Source organism: Procambarus clarkii, chromosome 49 (genome assembly GCF_040958095.1).
Source record: "Procambarus clarkii isolate CNS0578487 chromosome 49, FALCON_Pclarkii_2.0, whole genome shotgun sequence".
In the NCBI taxonomy this organism is placed as follows: domain Eukaryota; kingdom Metazoa; phylum Arthropoda; class Malacostraca; order Decapoda; family Cambaridae; genus Procambarus; species Procambarus clarkii.
Genome location: NC_091198.1, coordinates 16,859,008 through 16,875,224, shown reverse-complemented (window position 1 = coordinate 16,875,224; position 16,217 = coordinate 16,859,008). Strand labels below are relative to the sequence as shown.

At 40.0% G+C, this 16,217-nt stretch overlaps 2 protein-coding genes and 2 non-coding genes across 5 annotated transcripts in view; 2 read left to right on the top strand and 2 right to left on the bottom strand.

Moving 5' to 3' along the window:
• LOC123763214 (uncharacterized) overlaps positions 1 to 5,303 on the bottom strand; it is a 21,568-nt gene extending 16,265 nt beyond the window's left edge. Inside the window, exon 1 of one of the 2 annotated variants that reach the window (XM_069303028.1) lies at positions 5,086 to 5,303. The gene's annotated coding sequence lies outside the window, so the exon portion shown is untranslated. The remainder of the gene's footprint in view (positions 1 to 5,085) is intronic. The other variant, XM_045750264.2, reaches the window with a different exon arrangement.
• On the bottom strand, positions 1,531 to 1,603 carry TRNAV-CAC (transfer RNA valine (anticodon CAC)). The gene has a single exon. It is a non-coding gene; the product is annotated as a tRNA-Val (tRNA).
• On the top strand, positions 2,073 to 2,144 carry TRNAM-CAU (transfer RNA methionine (anticodon CAU)). The gene has a single exon. It is a non-coding gene; the product is annotated as a tRNA-Met (tRNA).
• A 287-nt stretch (positions 5,304 to 5,590) lies between the features above and the next one.
• ND-PDSW (NADH dehydrogenase (ubiquinone) PDSW subunit) lies at positions 5,591 to 10,743 on the top strand. Its single transcript, XM_045750263.2, has 4 exons — positions 5,591 to 5,749; positions 6,352 to 6,487; positions 8,580 to 8,719; positions 10,387 to 10,743. Exons 1-4 carry the CDS (start codon positions 5,662 to 5,664, stop codon positions 10,503 to 10,505), a joined length of 483 nt encoding a protein of 160 aa, XP_045606219.1. The 5' UTR covers positions 5,591 to 5,661; the 3' UTR covers positions 10,506 to 10,743.
• Positions 10,744 to 16,217: the final 5,474 nt, after the last annotated feature.

The window sequence follows — 16,217 nt, the reverse complement described above, 5'->3', positions numbered from 1 at the left end:
GACCACGGAGGAAAAATGAAACAGGAAATTTCCTTAAGTACTTTCGTATATTAAATACATCTTCAGAAGGTTTAATATACGAAAGTACTTAAGGAAATTTCCTGTTTCATTTTTCCTCCGTGGTCTGACATTGTCACATTCTTAATCACGTGTTTATTTTCGTGATATACACACACATATATATATATATATATATATATATATATATATATATATATATATATATATATATATATATATATATATATATATATATATATATATATCTCAGTAATCATCTCCAACTTCTTATCCTTATTATTAATTAATTAAATAATTTATCGTAAAAGTGGGACTTTGTCTCTGAAGTCAGATATAAATGAAGAAGATAGTATAATTGGCCTACTATGTAATTTTATCGCAATTCTGCTTAGCCAACGAAGACAAATGTTGTGCTTTAACTGATTGTGACTGAATATGTTAACAATGCAACTGGTTTGTTATTATTTACTAATATCTGAAGAAAGTTCAGCAGCTGAGCCAGGTAGATGCACCGTACAGTCCAATCTACGTACCATAGTCCAATCTACGCACCGTACAGTCCAATCTACGCACCGTACAGTCCAATCTACGCACCGTACAGTCCAATCTACGCACCGTACAGTCCAATCTACGCACCGTACAGTTCAATCTACGCACCGTACAGTCCAATCTACGCACCGTACAGTTCAATCTACGCACCGTACAGTCCAATCTACGCACCGTACAGTTCAATCTACGCACCGTACAGTCCAATCTACGCACCGTACAGTTCAATCTACGCACCGTACAGTCCAATCTGTATCCCACTGCATGGCAACAAGGCGGTGCATGACTGGATACTTGCATTGGCCTAATATAAGTTAACTAGGCTAAACTAACTTCAGTTGTAAATAAACTCTTTATGTATATGCTAACAAATATTGTATTCATTGCGTGTAACTTTCCAACAGCAGTTCACAACATGGGTATAATAGATCCCATATATTGTGAGTATAATAGATATTCACAGCATGGGTATAATAGAGCCGTTATGTTGTGATCCCAGTGGCTCACAACATGGGTATAAAGATTCTATATGTTGTCACCCTGGCGGCTCACAATATGGGTATAATAGACCCATGTTGTGATCCCAGCGGCTCACAACATGGGTATAATAGATCCCATGTTGTGATCCTGGCGGCTCACAACATGGGTATAACAAATCCCATGTTGTGATCCCAGCGGCTCACAACATGGGTATAACAGATCCCATGTTGTGATCCTGGCGGCTCACAACATGGGTATAACAAATCCCATGTTGTGATCCCAGCGGCTCACAACATGGGTATAATAGATCCCATGTTGTGATCCCAGCGGCTCACAACATGGGTATAATAGATAAACAGTAGATCACGTACAACATTATAATGCTGATGCTTTACCGTGCATGAGCTAAATAAAAGTACTGTTTAATATTTCCTTTGAGTTACCAAACAGATAATTAGTTAATGCTTAATTAAAACACATCACTGTTTCCGCCCGGGATCGAACCGGGGACCTTGCGCGTGTGAGGCGCACGTGATAACCACTACACTACGGAAACTTGTATGACTAACGGAACATTTCAAAACCGTTTAAAATATATATAATTGAACAAATGATATTGTATCAGGTGACAGTCAGCTAGTTGATATAATTTATTTATTTTATTTATTTATGCATATACAAGAAGGTACATTGGGAATGTGAGGATACATAATATGGTAATTACAGACTTGTAAAGCCACTAGTACGCGCAGCGTTTCGGGCAGTATTACTAATAATACTATTAGTAATTAATAATTTATTGTGTCGGGGGACAGGAAGCCAGAGTGTAGTCATACACGTTAGGCTGTGTCGTCCTGAGTACCTACTTACTGCTAGGTGAACAGATGAACTATTGTATCCCTCAACAATATATTTCATTGTGTCGGGGGACAGGCAGCCAGTTTATACATGCAGAATATGCTAGGCTTATATGGAGGTCCCCCAGGCATGGTATTATTGACCCTCCCCAGGATGCTTCTCCACTAAGCAGAGTGGCGCAGTGGAAGCGTGCTGGGCCCATAACCCAGAGGTCCGTAGATCGAAACTACGCTCTGCTAGCCCTAGTTTTCTTTACATATTGTTTTTACTTATTTTATATATATGCTACATAAAATAGAGCTCGAGAAGCTCAGGAATCTGTACACTAGTAGGGTGACGGTTGAGAGGCGGGACCAAAGAGCCAAAGCTCAACCCCCGCAAGCACAACTTGATGAGTACATGTGTGTATGTATGTTTTACTATTCACTTTAGTTTACTATTTACAATTAACGGTCGAGCAGAGTGGCGCAGTGGAAGCGTGCTGGGCCCATAACCCAGAGGTTCGTAGATCGAAACTACGCTCTGCTAGCTACAATTTTATACTGCTTCAAATGCAGATATGATAAGAGCCCGCTAAACTCAGGAATCTGTATACCCGTTGATTGACAGTTTAGAGGCGGGACCAAAGAGCCAGAGCTCAACCCCCGCAAGCACAACTAGGTGAGTACAACTAGGTGAATACAATCTAACTAACTCCTGGGTATCTATTTACTGCTATGTGAACTGATGCAATAGATGATAGGAAATGCGCCCAACCATTTCTGTCTCGCCCGGGATTCGAACCCGGAATTCCCGATTGTGAATCTAGAACGATTCTATATTAGGAGTCCAGGCCCTGTTCAGACCCAGTACTCTCAGCGCAGTCGATTCACAACCGAAAGGTCCCAAGTTCGATTCCTGCGACAGGACATGCAGCAGTACATATATACCTTACAAAGGCATACTTCCTTGCCCCTGTTCACCTAGCGAAATAAAGTGGGGGCCAGGAGAAGTCGGGGAAGGGGGAAGAGGAAAGTATTTGAGTTAGAGAGAAAAGTGCCACCAGGGCTTGACACAGCTGACACTTGGGGTCCCACTAGCTGGGCATCCCAAGTGCATTTGCCAGTCTTCTGATCTATGGTCAGAAAACTGGCAAACGCTTTTTAATATCGAAAAAAATGTAAGACCCTGCATGTGGGGCAACAACCCCGAGATGCAGTGAATTATAACAACCCACGTCACAACTACCAAATTAACAACATTACCTTGGAGCAGTGATGAAGTGAGGGACTTGGAAGTGGAAATCTTTCACTCACTGAAAGTTGCACAACAAGTGGGAGTAGAGTAAAATAAGTTAATCAAACCTTAGGAATAATCAAAAATATAGTTATTCAAATGTTATTGTACAAATCTCTGGTACAATACAAGCACCAGCACTAATACTGGTACAATACAAGCACCAGCACTAATACTGGTACAATACAAGCACCAGCACTAATACTGGTACAATACAAGCACCAGCACTAATACTGGTACAATACAAGCACCAGCACTAATACTGGTACAATACAATCACCAGCACTAATACTGGTACAATACAAGCACCAGCACTAATACTGGTACAATACAAGCACCAGCACTAATACTGGTACAATACAAGCACCAGCACTAATACTGGTACAATACAAGCACCAGCACTAATACTGGTACAATACAAGCACCAGCACTAATACTGGTACAATACAAGCACCAGCACTAATACTGGTACAATACAAGCAGCAGTCTCTGGTGCTCCCCCACTTATTGTATCCAAACATGGAGACCTCATCTTCAGGCAGACATAACTGCAGTGGAAAATAGTTAACTATACCATAGGATATAGGAAACTCTTATACCAGGACAGGTTGAGTTGCCTTAGGACTAACAACACTGCAAACCATACATGATAGGGCTGATCTCATCAACACTTTTTAAAATACTGAACATTTTGGAGGATGTTGATCCGGACAAATTCTTCAAAAGGCCAGATGTAACACAAAAAAGGAGCAGCAGCTTGAAGCTGAAGAAGCCACAATGTAGGGCTAAACAGATAGATGCTTTATCACCCACAGGTGTATAAACCCACGGAACCGCCTACCCGCCGAAGCCGTAACTACCAAAACACTGCTGAACTTTAAAACCCAGTTGGAAAAAATCATTAGGACAAATTGGGGGACCTTTGACAACCTGCCGGTTTCCTGTCCCCGTCGAGGCCACCAGTGTTAGTTGCCCTCAGGTAAATTCAGGAATTTTGGAGTTCATTTCCTAAGGCATATAATTTAATATATATATATGTCGTACCTAGTAGCCAGAACGCACTTCTCAGCCTACTATGCAAGGCCCGATTTGCCTAATAAGCCAAGTTTTCATGAATTAATTGTTATTCAACTACCTAACCTACCTAACCTAACCTAACCTAACTTTTTCGGCTACCTAACCTAACCTAACCTATAAAGATAGCTTAGGTTAGGTTAGGTAGGGTTGGTTAGGTTCGGTCATATATCTACGTTAATTTTAACTAAAATAAAAAAAAATTGACCTCATACATAATGAAATGGGTAGCTTTATCATTTCATAAGAAAAAAATTAGAGAAAATATATTAAATCAGAAAAACTTGGCTTAATAGACAAATCGGGCCTTGCATAGTAGGCTGAGAAGTGCGTTCTGGCTACTAGGTACGACATATATATATATATATATATATATATATATATATATATATATATATATATATATATATATATATATATATATATATATATATATATATATATACACATACACCATAGGATAGGTACACCACCTCTGGTGCAAGTGTAGGGACCCATAGCCTCGGAGAAGAAAATAAGGAGTATTCAGAGAAGATCTTGTGGATTCTCACTGAATACTTTAATATTTTCTTCTACCACCCCTATTTTTTTGTTGTTAAGTTGATTACATTGTGTTACAGTTTACAGAAAACACATATAACAATCAGTGTTCGCAGACGTCATCCAGGTCTTCAGAGGTGGGATGTGTGCCCCAAGATACAGCAAACATTCCCTCTCTGGACCGCGACACTGAGGCGTTGCAACAGGAAACTGGCCGCTCTTGAGTCTCTAGTTTGCCTAAGGAGGAACTTGAGGAACTTATATATACATAAATATGTGTATTCATCTAACCTTTTCACTTACCTCTCACCGCTGGGTACTGGGGGTCATAATACATTGGAGTAAATCAGTCGTGATTGGCACCATTACTGTGGTTGGCACCAAAGTGTTGGCACAGCAGGCGGCTGGTGCCATCACCTCTCAAGAGATGGCGCTGACAAGTACTACCAACATATAATCAACAATACTAATGGTTTCTACAAAAGTAAAACTGAAATATAGAATAATAATAGTTTAAACCATGTATATGAAATACACTGTGGATAATATGTGATACTCGGTTAGTGAGGTTAAGCACCATTGGGTCTGGCTAGTGCCCGGATAAAATACGAGGCCAAAAAGGTCGTCAGAATCAAGCATATGACGTCACATCTCGTACAATGTATAAATATAAAACACTAAAATGTATATTATATTTTTATTAGGTTAGGATAGATTACATTATTTAAGATGAGTTTAGGTTATGTTAGAGAGCTTATTGTAGGACAGGTTAGAACTGGCTGCTTTATATGGTAGCGATGACGTAGTAACATCACGTATTTTGGTCCTTTTTGAAGTGTTGGTGAGTGTTGTGGCTGAGCCGGGAAGATGGGGAGCGAGGGACCGTCCACCACCTTCAACAAGTTCATGAACGCCGTCAATGATGCCATAGACACACCCGTGACGTGGTTCAGAGGTTGGTAGGGGGCCACTGTGGTGATGGGGGCACTGGTGGGCTACTCACCACCGCTCCCACACCTCTGACGATACTAATTCATAGTTCTCTACCTCTTTGCAAGTCACTGGAGAAAATTCACATAAAAGATTTTTTAAAGGTGACCCATGGTTTATATTAGCTGTGTGAAGCATGGTGTATGGCTTGGGCGTTCTACACAACTGCAAAAAGTACTTTTTTGTTTTAATTTAGAATATATGAACGAAATGACTAGTTTGCTAATAAACAATTGTGTATTATTCACAATTGGTTATTCAGGATGATACAAATCACATCGTACACAAGATGATTCGCTGCCAGATTTTGAAACCTACCTAATCTAACTTTAGCCAACCCAACTGAACCCAAAACTACCTAACCCAGTAAAGCTCAATACAGCCTAAACTGAGCTAATACAACCTAGCATAGCAATATATACTCTTTAACACACAGAAAACAAGCTTCGGCAAACTGTCTTGTGTCCGCCACGAGCATACCCTATTATGGGTTATGGTCGTGCTTCCATGTGTATATTAACACTACTGTGCCTCTGAACGTTGCTAATCTTATGAATTTTCTTCCAGATTCAATAGTGGTGAAAAATCGCCCCGAGTACCACTGGTACCACCGTCAGTTTCGTCGTGTCCCTACCATAGATGAATGCTACACTGATGACATTGTTTGCTTTATTGAGGCAAATGAGCAGTTCAAGCGTGACAGGTAAAATACAGCGTGCTGATGTTTGAATGGCTGTGTAGTATGGTTATAATATGCTGAAGATCATGGGTACCAACTGGAATTTAGTAAACAAATCAGTTTTTCCAAATCTCCTGAATCGGTTTTCAGCTCCAGAAATTTGTCTTGACAATCATCAGGAAGTTTTTCAACTGACAATTTAAATGGATTACAAACTAAATCCAACTCTTCATCACTGAGTTCAGGGAAATAGTGGCTAATTTTGTTTTTCTCTCCAATGCTTCCAAATGCTGCAAAATTTCATTTCTTTCAAATTCTGGAAGAACTTGTTCTTCACCATCACCATCAAGAATTGATGAGTTTCTCAAACATTGCAACATTTTTTATCTTTACCTTTCTCTTCCAGTTTATGAGCTTGCTCATGAAAGCTTTCAAGGCATCTGTGAATTTTATGTTTGTATTCTTTCCTTGCATGTGTAGATTCAGTATATTCAGCTGCTCAAAAATGTCAACTATATAGACAAGGCATATGATCCATTCCTCATCATCCAGCCAGGCTGAAAATTCCACTTTACCCTGAACTTCAAAATATAATTTGAGCTCATCTCTAAGCTCAAATACTTGCTTGGTTTCATTTCCTCTTGAAAGGAAATGACACTATGACAGTGTTTGAAAGCTAATGAACATTCGGATGGAAAAACAGCAGATGATGTACTGCATCCGTGTCAACATAACTCCCTGAAAAGTCGTGAGTTAAGAGCTTCCCTTTCACAAAATTCACAATTTGAATTGTTTTATCTAAAACCTTCCATAATGAAACTACCAGTGTTTTTGAGACCAGTGCCTGACGATGAATCATATAGTGAATATCTTTCACTTTTGAAGCTCTCTCTTTCACACAAACCCCCCTACCATAAGCACGTCAAGTAATCGTCTTTCTGGGGTTCTTTCTCTTAACAGGTTTAATACCACCGCTTTGTCAGGGGTGATGTGTTTCAAGAAAACTTTGCACTCCTCACTCCCCATTTGACACAATTTCTTTTATTAGAGAACTAGATTTAGACATACCAAACTTGGTAGCAAGAACAGATAGTTAAGAGACCACTTTCATATTTTGATTTGTTTTTTTATCTGTTGTGGTTTTAACTAATTTTCTTTTTTGTTTGACTCTTATCACTAACTTTTTTAGGTTCCATGGTGACTTACATGGTTTAGTGGGGTTCATGTACTGAATGATGCTAATGGGAAACTGACTTGTTTGTGTGTGTTTACGTGTGAGTGCTGAGCAAAGGATTGATTACCGAGCACAGACAGTGTTGGTGCCGAATTGTTAGGTTCGGTGCCATTCAAGTACCGAGGCTCTCCTGTATAACTTCACTTAAGGTGAAATAGCATGGCAAATTTTGTTTTTGAAAATTATGAAACATTACCTATCAGACAACATTTTGCAATCAACACTGTATTTTGCGACCTAAATATCATTAAAAAAAGAGATGCAACCAATATTAAAGAAGTTGCCATTCATGTTCTAATTTTTGCCACAGTGGGTAAATTTTACTAAGCAAACTTTTAGCTTCAGTCTGTCATGATGGACATTACCAGGAGAACCTGAGTGTAGACACTTCACCCTCATCCCAAGTATTTCCTAGGTTACATCCCCTAAAACATATTTTTCAAAGATAAGGCCATGACCACCCATATGAACTTGGCCCTTTGAGATATGGTTTCTTAACTATTTTTAGATTAGCTTGTACCTCCACTAACTTTCACTAAGCAATGAAAGAAACACAAAAACAGGAATTTTTTTATAAAAATTATATGCTAGAAATTACTTCACCTAATTATCTAGGTTTCATCGTGGCCTCTTCTAGAATCCAGATTAATTTTCAGGCAAATACGAAACTTGGAAGGAGTGATCTGGTGGGCAGATTTGGTCTGTTATTTAGAAGGCTCTTGTTATACAAGGCCTGGATTTTCAAGAGCACTCGACTATGGTTTGTTGTAAAGCAACTTTGGGTATCTAGATAACATTTATAGGTATCTAATGAATAATTAGAGCATCCAAAATTATATTGTAGTATTTTCTTCTATTTGTAAAATATTAGTATATTTTCAGAATGGTAGACAATGAAGTGTTAAATATCTTGCGTATGCGCGCAGAGGACTGCGTAACATATGAAGGGGCAGACCATAGACGCAAGTGTGCAGGTATCATGGAAGAATACAACAAAGCTGCCGAGAACTGGTTCATCAAATGTAAGGCTCGTTAATGAGTTTAATGCATTTGTTAAATATTTAGCAACTAAGTTCTGCATACTAACTCTTTGGTGGGCAAATACTGTACTATACTTATAAAGCAGTACATAGGAATACATTATCATTCCTACCAAAGTCATCCAAAATATTTGATAATCTTAATACAGTACAGATTGTTTGAAATATATAGTACTGTATGATGAGTTAATTTGTTGCATAATGTATTTCATTTGACCTGGTAGCATATCTTTCATAATATAAAGTCCACTTTGTCAGGAACAGGGAAGCCTGTGTATATATAAATTGTCATCCACACCTCCATGGAAATAAACATTCCATTCACTTGGGCTGTGTATATATACTTTTAAGTTTGTATTGAGCCCCATCCTTTCCAAGTAAACTACTGACCCTTCCCAGGATGCAACCTCACAACACTTACTTAACTCCCAGTTACCTATTTTCTGTTAATTGAACAGAGTCATTAGTTGGAAGCAAATGTTCCCAATCATTTCTAGAAAATATTGCTAAAACATTTTTGATCCGCTTGGCATTGCCTACAGTAGCAAATTACAATTGAAGGCGATCTAGTGTGTCCTAGCTCTGCATGTAGCTATCTCGGCAAGAAAGCTACACGAAGCCAACGGGGCTCTACCGGAGGCTCCCTGTTGCTATCACGGCGAGAAAGCTACACTGAGCTACCGGGAGCTCTACCAGAAAGAGGCATTTCATTATATTCAGTGCTGGATTTTTGCTCTCGTACAGTATTGACATCCGTAATGATGATTACAACATGACTGTTTTTCGACATGATGCTAAATATAAATAATCTTCCAGGCTTGGTGCCTTCTTTTGATAATTAAGCAACATACCTACTCAGACCTTTCATCTTAAATTGCCAAGTCCACTTGCTGATAATAATGTATTAGCAACATACTACATAATGTGTAGTTCTCATTTATTATAGCAATGTTTACTACCAGAAGTATAAGCTCAAAATGTACTTTTAGTATTAGCATAAAATTCTGCATGTAAGAAGTGAACAACATATCTGTTTAGTGTTGAGACTTGCCTGAGACAGTGTATGTACTAAGAGACTTGGCAATCATGCTCTTCAGTATACAGTACTTATACATCAACTTTGTGATATTCACTTACAAATATAAATGTTTTAAAAATAAATAAAAGGGTTGCAAGGTTACTAGAATTAATGTAATGCTTATGAGAGTACAACATAATTGATTGATATGGAAAAAAGCTAATTGTCCAGTCTGTTTTTAAGTGGATATTTAGTGGGATCTTGCATGTGTGTTCAGTTCATCCAAATTCTCTATACTGTACTCTATAAATGAATGAAAATTTATTTGAAATATATTTTCTCTTATTGGAAGCATATTTGAGTAAGAGACAGCACTGTGGGAGTTTATACTATAGCCTATTTTAGATTTTAAAAATTGCAAAAAGCTTCTAATTTGCTTAACTTAGAAAACCATTCCTCTCAAAACTCCATGGTCATCAGGTTGATCCATTCGTTAATAAATTTCACGCATGCTATAAAGTGTTTATATAAAAACCCATCTTTTATATCTTTCCTTTTCAGATGGCCGGTGGTGCTACATAGCCTTCCCGGTTTGGTGCCTTCTTTTGATAATTACTTACTTACTTTTCAGATGGCGACTTGGGTGTATATGGCACTGTGGTAGATGCCTACATGAAGCAAAAGCACCGCATGATATGGGAGCGCCGCCATGGACCAGTTGGTTCAGGCATGAAGAAGGAACTGGATTAAAAATGTCCTTGTGTATGTTCAAACTCTGATAATAACGAGGATTCCTTTTTTTTCTTTGTTCAGCATAAAAATGTTGAATATTAATTGTAGCTATTTGAAGTTGTTAATACTGAATATAATAACTACAATGGTAGTTTGGATCTTGGTTTAGACAATGTTATAACAAATTTGTGTATTGCTGAACTTTATAATTTGTGAAGCTGTCTTAAATTGTAAATAATATATAATTTATCTAGAATTTTATTTTATGATCCACAAACTACAGGAAAATTTAGCATTAAATTGCTTAAAAATTAGTTGCAAGTGTAGATGAATGATGCCCATAGGATATAGGGCATAGAGTGGAATGAAACGCTCATTTTGACACTGCCCAAGTACGAGGCTCTAGTCAGCTTTAAGTCCAAGACAGTGAATTTTGCAAATGATCTTGTTGCATAGTCCTTCCATGTCAAGTAACAAGCAAGCCCGGCGGGTTCTATTGGCTGCTTCCCTCAGTGCCTGATGGGAAAGCTATTAATTACTCTACCACCGATGTTTTTGCTGTGCATGGAGACCTCTGTATTTCCTCATTCCCCCTTCATTTGGGAGCTAAGTATACCCAACATGTGTTGCTCCTGGAGGGCAACACATGTTTTTGATGAAAGGCTTGGGATAAGATAAGGGACTCAGTGTGACAACTGAATTAATCAGTCTGGCTAGTGAACGTAGCTGGACTAGGGTCAAGTAGGCATTAGAGGGTTGGTGTCACTTATCCCTGGAGGTTGCCCAAGTGCTTATGCCTTCCCTTGTTAAGTTGTTGGGTGGAGATAAAGGAAGTATGTGCTCTCTCTTTAATACCTTGTACAGTACTGTATTTATAAACCTTCTGAGACTTCTGTGACAGAGGAGCAGTCCCATGAGTTGGATTCCACTTCTGGCCCGGTGGGTGGTGCTGAACTTTTAATCTCCAAGCGTTTTCATTTTGCGATTGCGAATGTATCTAGGAACTGATGCTTTGGGATCATCCAATGTCACTTCTGTGGTTATGCTTTTCTGACATCCCCCTCCTCCTCTAACTTTTAATGTGTATCCTATCAATGTTTATATTTTGTTATTTTTTTTTTTTTTTTTTGGTAATTAGGAATAATGTTCCCGTATTTATTTTTGTTTTTGAACATCCATTCCACTGCCAATTGCATACCGTCCTCTTAAAAATTTAGTCGCTTTTTGCTCGTATGCGCACTCAGGCTAAAAAGAGGACGTAATTAAAAATGAAATGACGTACGAAAGCGACGTACTGTCCCGTTTTCTGTTTTGGGTCCTCTGGCTTAGGCTGTTAGGTTAGGAGAGAAAACTTAAAATTAACAGTTTTCATGACTTTTTGAAACCTTCAAATTTCCTGCCCTCCTAACCTACCAGAGGACCTTTAACTTGCTGTTTTGTAAGAAAAAAATTGATTTTCAATTGTTTTTTCATTTTCAAATTACAGCCTTTTTTGGCCGTAGCGAATATGAGCAAAAAGCGACGTAATTTGTAAGAGAACGGGTTGGACTAACTCCTGAGTACCTCTCACTGCTAGGTGAACATGTGCATTAGGTGAAAGGAAATGTGACCAACCATTTCTGTCCCGTCCGGAATTCTCGATTGTGCGTCGAGAACGAACCCGTCTATACTACTGGGAAAATTATTTTTGTAATTACTGTATAGTACAGTAGTACAGTACTATATATGTATACTAGACAAGGTTCTGGAAAAGTTACGTTTGTCGGGTTGTACAAAATTAATAGTACAAAACGTGATTTATTTTATGCAGTAGTCCATATTTTGTAGTACCATCCTTGTGTACTATTATTATTGGCCGGCAAGTTGCAAATATATACTACATGGAACAGGTAGATCACGACCCAACCTGTTCCTCTTAGATTTGCATTTTGACGTCAAAAAAAACCAACGGACAAAATATGATGCACTATAAATCATAGCTGGACAATCAATTAGGCTGGATTAGGTTTTGATATATTTGGGGTCCTGTCCGTCACACAACCTCCAATATACGACACTGAGTCACTGTACGGAGGCAGAACGGTCATCACAGCCAAAGATATGACCCTGGGTCACTGCACGGAGGCAGAACGGTCATGATAGCTCGCAAAATTTACATAATGTCCCGTTTTCTATTAGTGCGTCCTTGGTTAAGTTCGATAAATTTAGTACATCATTTTAGTAACGTTGTGAGCGTTGGAGAGGACGACGGGCCGCATCACAACTCCTGATATATGACAAGGTCACGACAGGAAGGTCATGACCGCTCAGACGAAAAGTTACAAGGTCACTACGCGGGGAAGTTGCTATAGGCGCCGTGTCGACAATTCACAGGTTCAGTAGTTTGATGCAGTTGAGTTATAATTCACTGTATCGGGGGACAGGAAGCCAGAGTGTATTCATACACGTTAAGTTTTTATCGAGGTTCTTTCCCCATAATTATCTATATTTAAAGCTAATTATGGGTTCTGCAGTTCGAAGTCATTTAAGTAATTATCAAAAGAAGGCACCAAGCCGGGAAGGCTATGCAGCACCATCCAGAAGTCATTAAAGTATCTTGTGTTTCAAGTGTATTGTACCTAAAAGTAATCCTTGTGACATAAACCGTGCTTGGTTTGTGAGTGTGCGGTGATATCCGGTTATGGAGTAAGCGTTGGGAGATCGAGAGAGCCAGACGCGGCCAGTCCTCCCTCGGCTGGTGCACCAACACCAGCGTTGAACACCTCTACCCCGTCCACCACGCCGCTCTCCTTTCTCCTTAAAACTCCTCCCTGCTTGTCTCCTCTCTCTTCTCTCATCTCTTTCCTCTCGTCTTTCTAGTGTTTCTAGTCTCTTGTATGTCTTGCTCGTTTCATTTTATTCTTTCTCACATATTTTGGTCACCTGTCTTTCGTACGGCTGACAACTTTGGTCTTTCTCTCGTATCTTTATGCAGTCTCCTTCCTTATCTCTCATCGCTTACCCATCTCTCATCTCTCCCCCCACTTATCATCTCTCACTCTTCTCACACTTTCTCTCCCAAGAATTATCTCTGGCCATTTGCAGTATAGCGTCCGCCTCCCGCCTCGCACCTTTTGTCTGTAAGTACATTGAAAGTATTTTGTCGACTGGCTGTTTAAACTTGACACTAATTACGGAATACCACGTTCATCCCGCCTGCCTCACAACACGCCGTGGCTAAAAGAATGTTGATGGTCGCACGAGGCAATACGTAGAGATGAATGACACAATACTTGTCACAATAGAGGTGGTTGGGCGGCCACAATCAATATCCCTCTCACCTTCAGACCCTCTGGCACGCCATACGCCCCTCCATGGGCATGCAAGATCAAATATTTATTCAGAAATATTGTGTTCGATATGTTGTGTGGAGCTCACACCTTCCGACAAGATATGTTTCTCGTGTTGCCATGTTGGGGATAATACAATCCCACAATCGACTTGAGAATGGTCCAGGACGGACCAAAACGTCGTCGTCCCTTCATTTTCTAGTGTGTGGTCTGGTTAACATGTTGGGGATGATATACTCTTCTGTTCTTCCCCTGAGACAAAACTTCCTGTAGGATGTGTGTGGTTGTCCCGTAGGTCATGCCATTCTACAGAAGGCAGTTGGACCCATCCAGTAGCATTATCGCTATCCTATTCAATATAATATTATCGTTATTCCGTTTCTGCGTGTCATGGGGTGAGGAGGTATCAGATCAGAGGGGAAATGAACAATAGTGAAAGATGACTACATATAATAAAGAAAATATTATACAACTCTTCATTATAGTATTAACACAATATTGCATCAAAGAAAAACAAGTTCCACCACACACCAGCAGTCACCCACACCTGCACCACATCTTCATAACGCCAGGTGTACAGTGCACCACCGCACACCTGCACCACACCTACTTAAGACCAGGTGTACAGTGCACCACCACACACCTGCACCACACCTACATAAGACCGGGTGTATACTGCACCACCACACACCTGCACCACACCCGCATAAGACCGGGTGTATACTGCACCACCACACACTTGCACCACACCTACATAAGACCAGGTGTACAGTGCTCCACCACACACCTGCACCACACCTACATAAGACTAGGTGTATACTGCACCACCACACACCTACATAAGACCAGGTGTATAGTGCACCACCACACACCTGCAACCCATTACTGGAGCAGCGTGTCACATTATAATTATAATAATTCATTGTGTCGGGGACAGGGAGCCAGAGTGTATTCATACACGTTAGGCTTAGATCGATATCACTCCTCCCTCCCCCCCCCCCCAGGATGCAACCCCACAACAAGCTAACTAACTCCTGGGTACCTACTTATTGCAAGGTGAACAGATGCATTAGGTGAAAGGAAATGTGCCCAACCGTTACCGTCCCGCCCGGACTTTGAACTGGGGAATCTCGAGCCTGACTGTACTACTGGGACCCTTGTAATATTACATTAGCAAGATCATTTTTCGAACAAAGAAAGTTGAATGAAAAATGAATGGGTTTTATTATGTACTTGAAATATCAATTATAATAAGTCAATTATATTAAACACTGAAACGTCAATAAATTACACAGCATTTGACATATATAATTATATAATAATAAGCTGTAACCAGGTCAAGGTGAGTCAGTCTTCGCAATAACTCTGAGGCAAAATTATTGATTTGCTCGTTTATTATTTCATTTAATTATTTATCATTTAGTGCTGGCTAAACTGAAGTATGGATGCCGCATATACTCGTGGTCCTCATCCTGGAGGAGCTTTAGGCGTGTTGTGACGCGCTGCCTTGCTACTACGGCTGGGAGCCCTCTGTTCTTCAGCTATATGTAGAAGCCGGTGGGTTCCGTCCTTACCTTGCGATGCCTCCAGATGATTTCGGGGCTTAGCGTCCCCGCGGCCCGGTCCTCCCGATAATACTACTGCGATGATTATTGTCTTCAATACTTCTTTCGCACCGCAAACATACAAGGCACTGCGGGCTCACCATAGCCCGTGCTACTTGGAACTTTGTTCCAGGTAGCAAATCTTTAACAAGAACAACATTTCGCACCGCACTTTGACCTCTGCTCCTGTGAAAGTCTGGTGGGTCCTTACGGGCTATCCATCCTCGTGACATCTCTTGGGTGGCTTAATCTCCATCAATCAATCAATCAATCAATCCTGTGGGTCCGGTCAGGAAGTGTACCCTCGTATGGCGCCTATGTTAATTACCCCTTGGAGAGTCCTGCTTGTTATATATTTTGTAAAGCCATAACAAATCATGAAACCCCTTTTCCTTGAACATTTTCATTGTCATTCACTTGCTGCTGTTGTGTTTATGAGCGGGTACAAGTCTGCTGATGTCACTGGCTTCTCCGTTATTTTTCCTGATCCAACATTTATGAGCAGACTCCCCCACTGAGACGGGTATTTCACGACCAGTTTTGTGCAATTTGTTATGCTCTACGGCGGTTACTTTTCACGTGACCACTTTCGGTTGTCATTGTGTTAACTCTGGCATTGTTCAAGGCCCTGGTGACTTCTTCCCATCTCATTATCATCAAAATCCAACACTGGTTGTTCATCATTAATAGATAGGATTAATGACTTGCAAGAAACGCTTCACGTGCTAGTGGCTGTACAAGAATGTAAGAACTCTTGTATATATACATGTAAGACAGCCACACTTTGCTGTGTTCCG

Bases quoted from the DNA above. Each gene is read 5' to 3' on its own strand.
- ND-PDSW (XM_045750263.2), top strand. From the start codon at position 5,662: ATGGGGAGCGAGGGACCGTCCACCACCTTCAACAAGTTCATGAACGCC. The intron at 5,750-6,351 runs GTTGGTAGGGGG...ATTTTCTTCCAG, and splicing joins ACCCGTGACGTGGTTCAGAG to ATTCAATAGTGGTGAAAAAT. The intron at 6,488-8,579 runs GTAAAATACAGC...GTATATTTTCAG, and splicing joins GAGCAGTTCAAGCGTGACAG to AATGGTAGACAATGAAGTGT.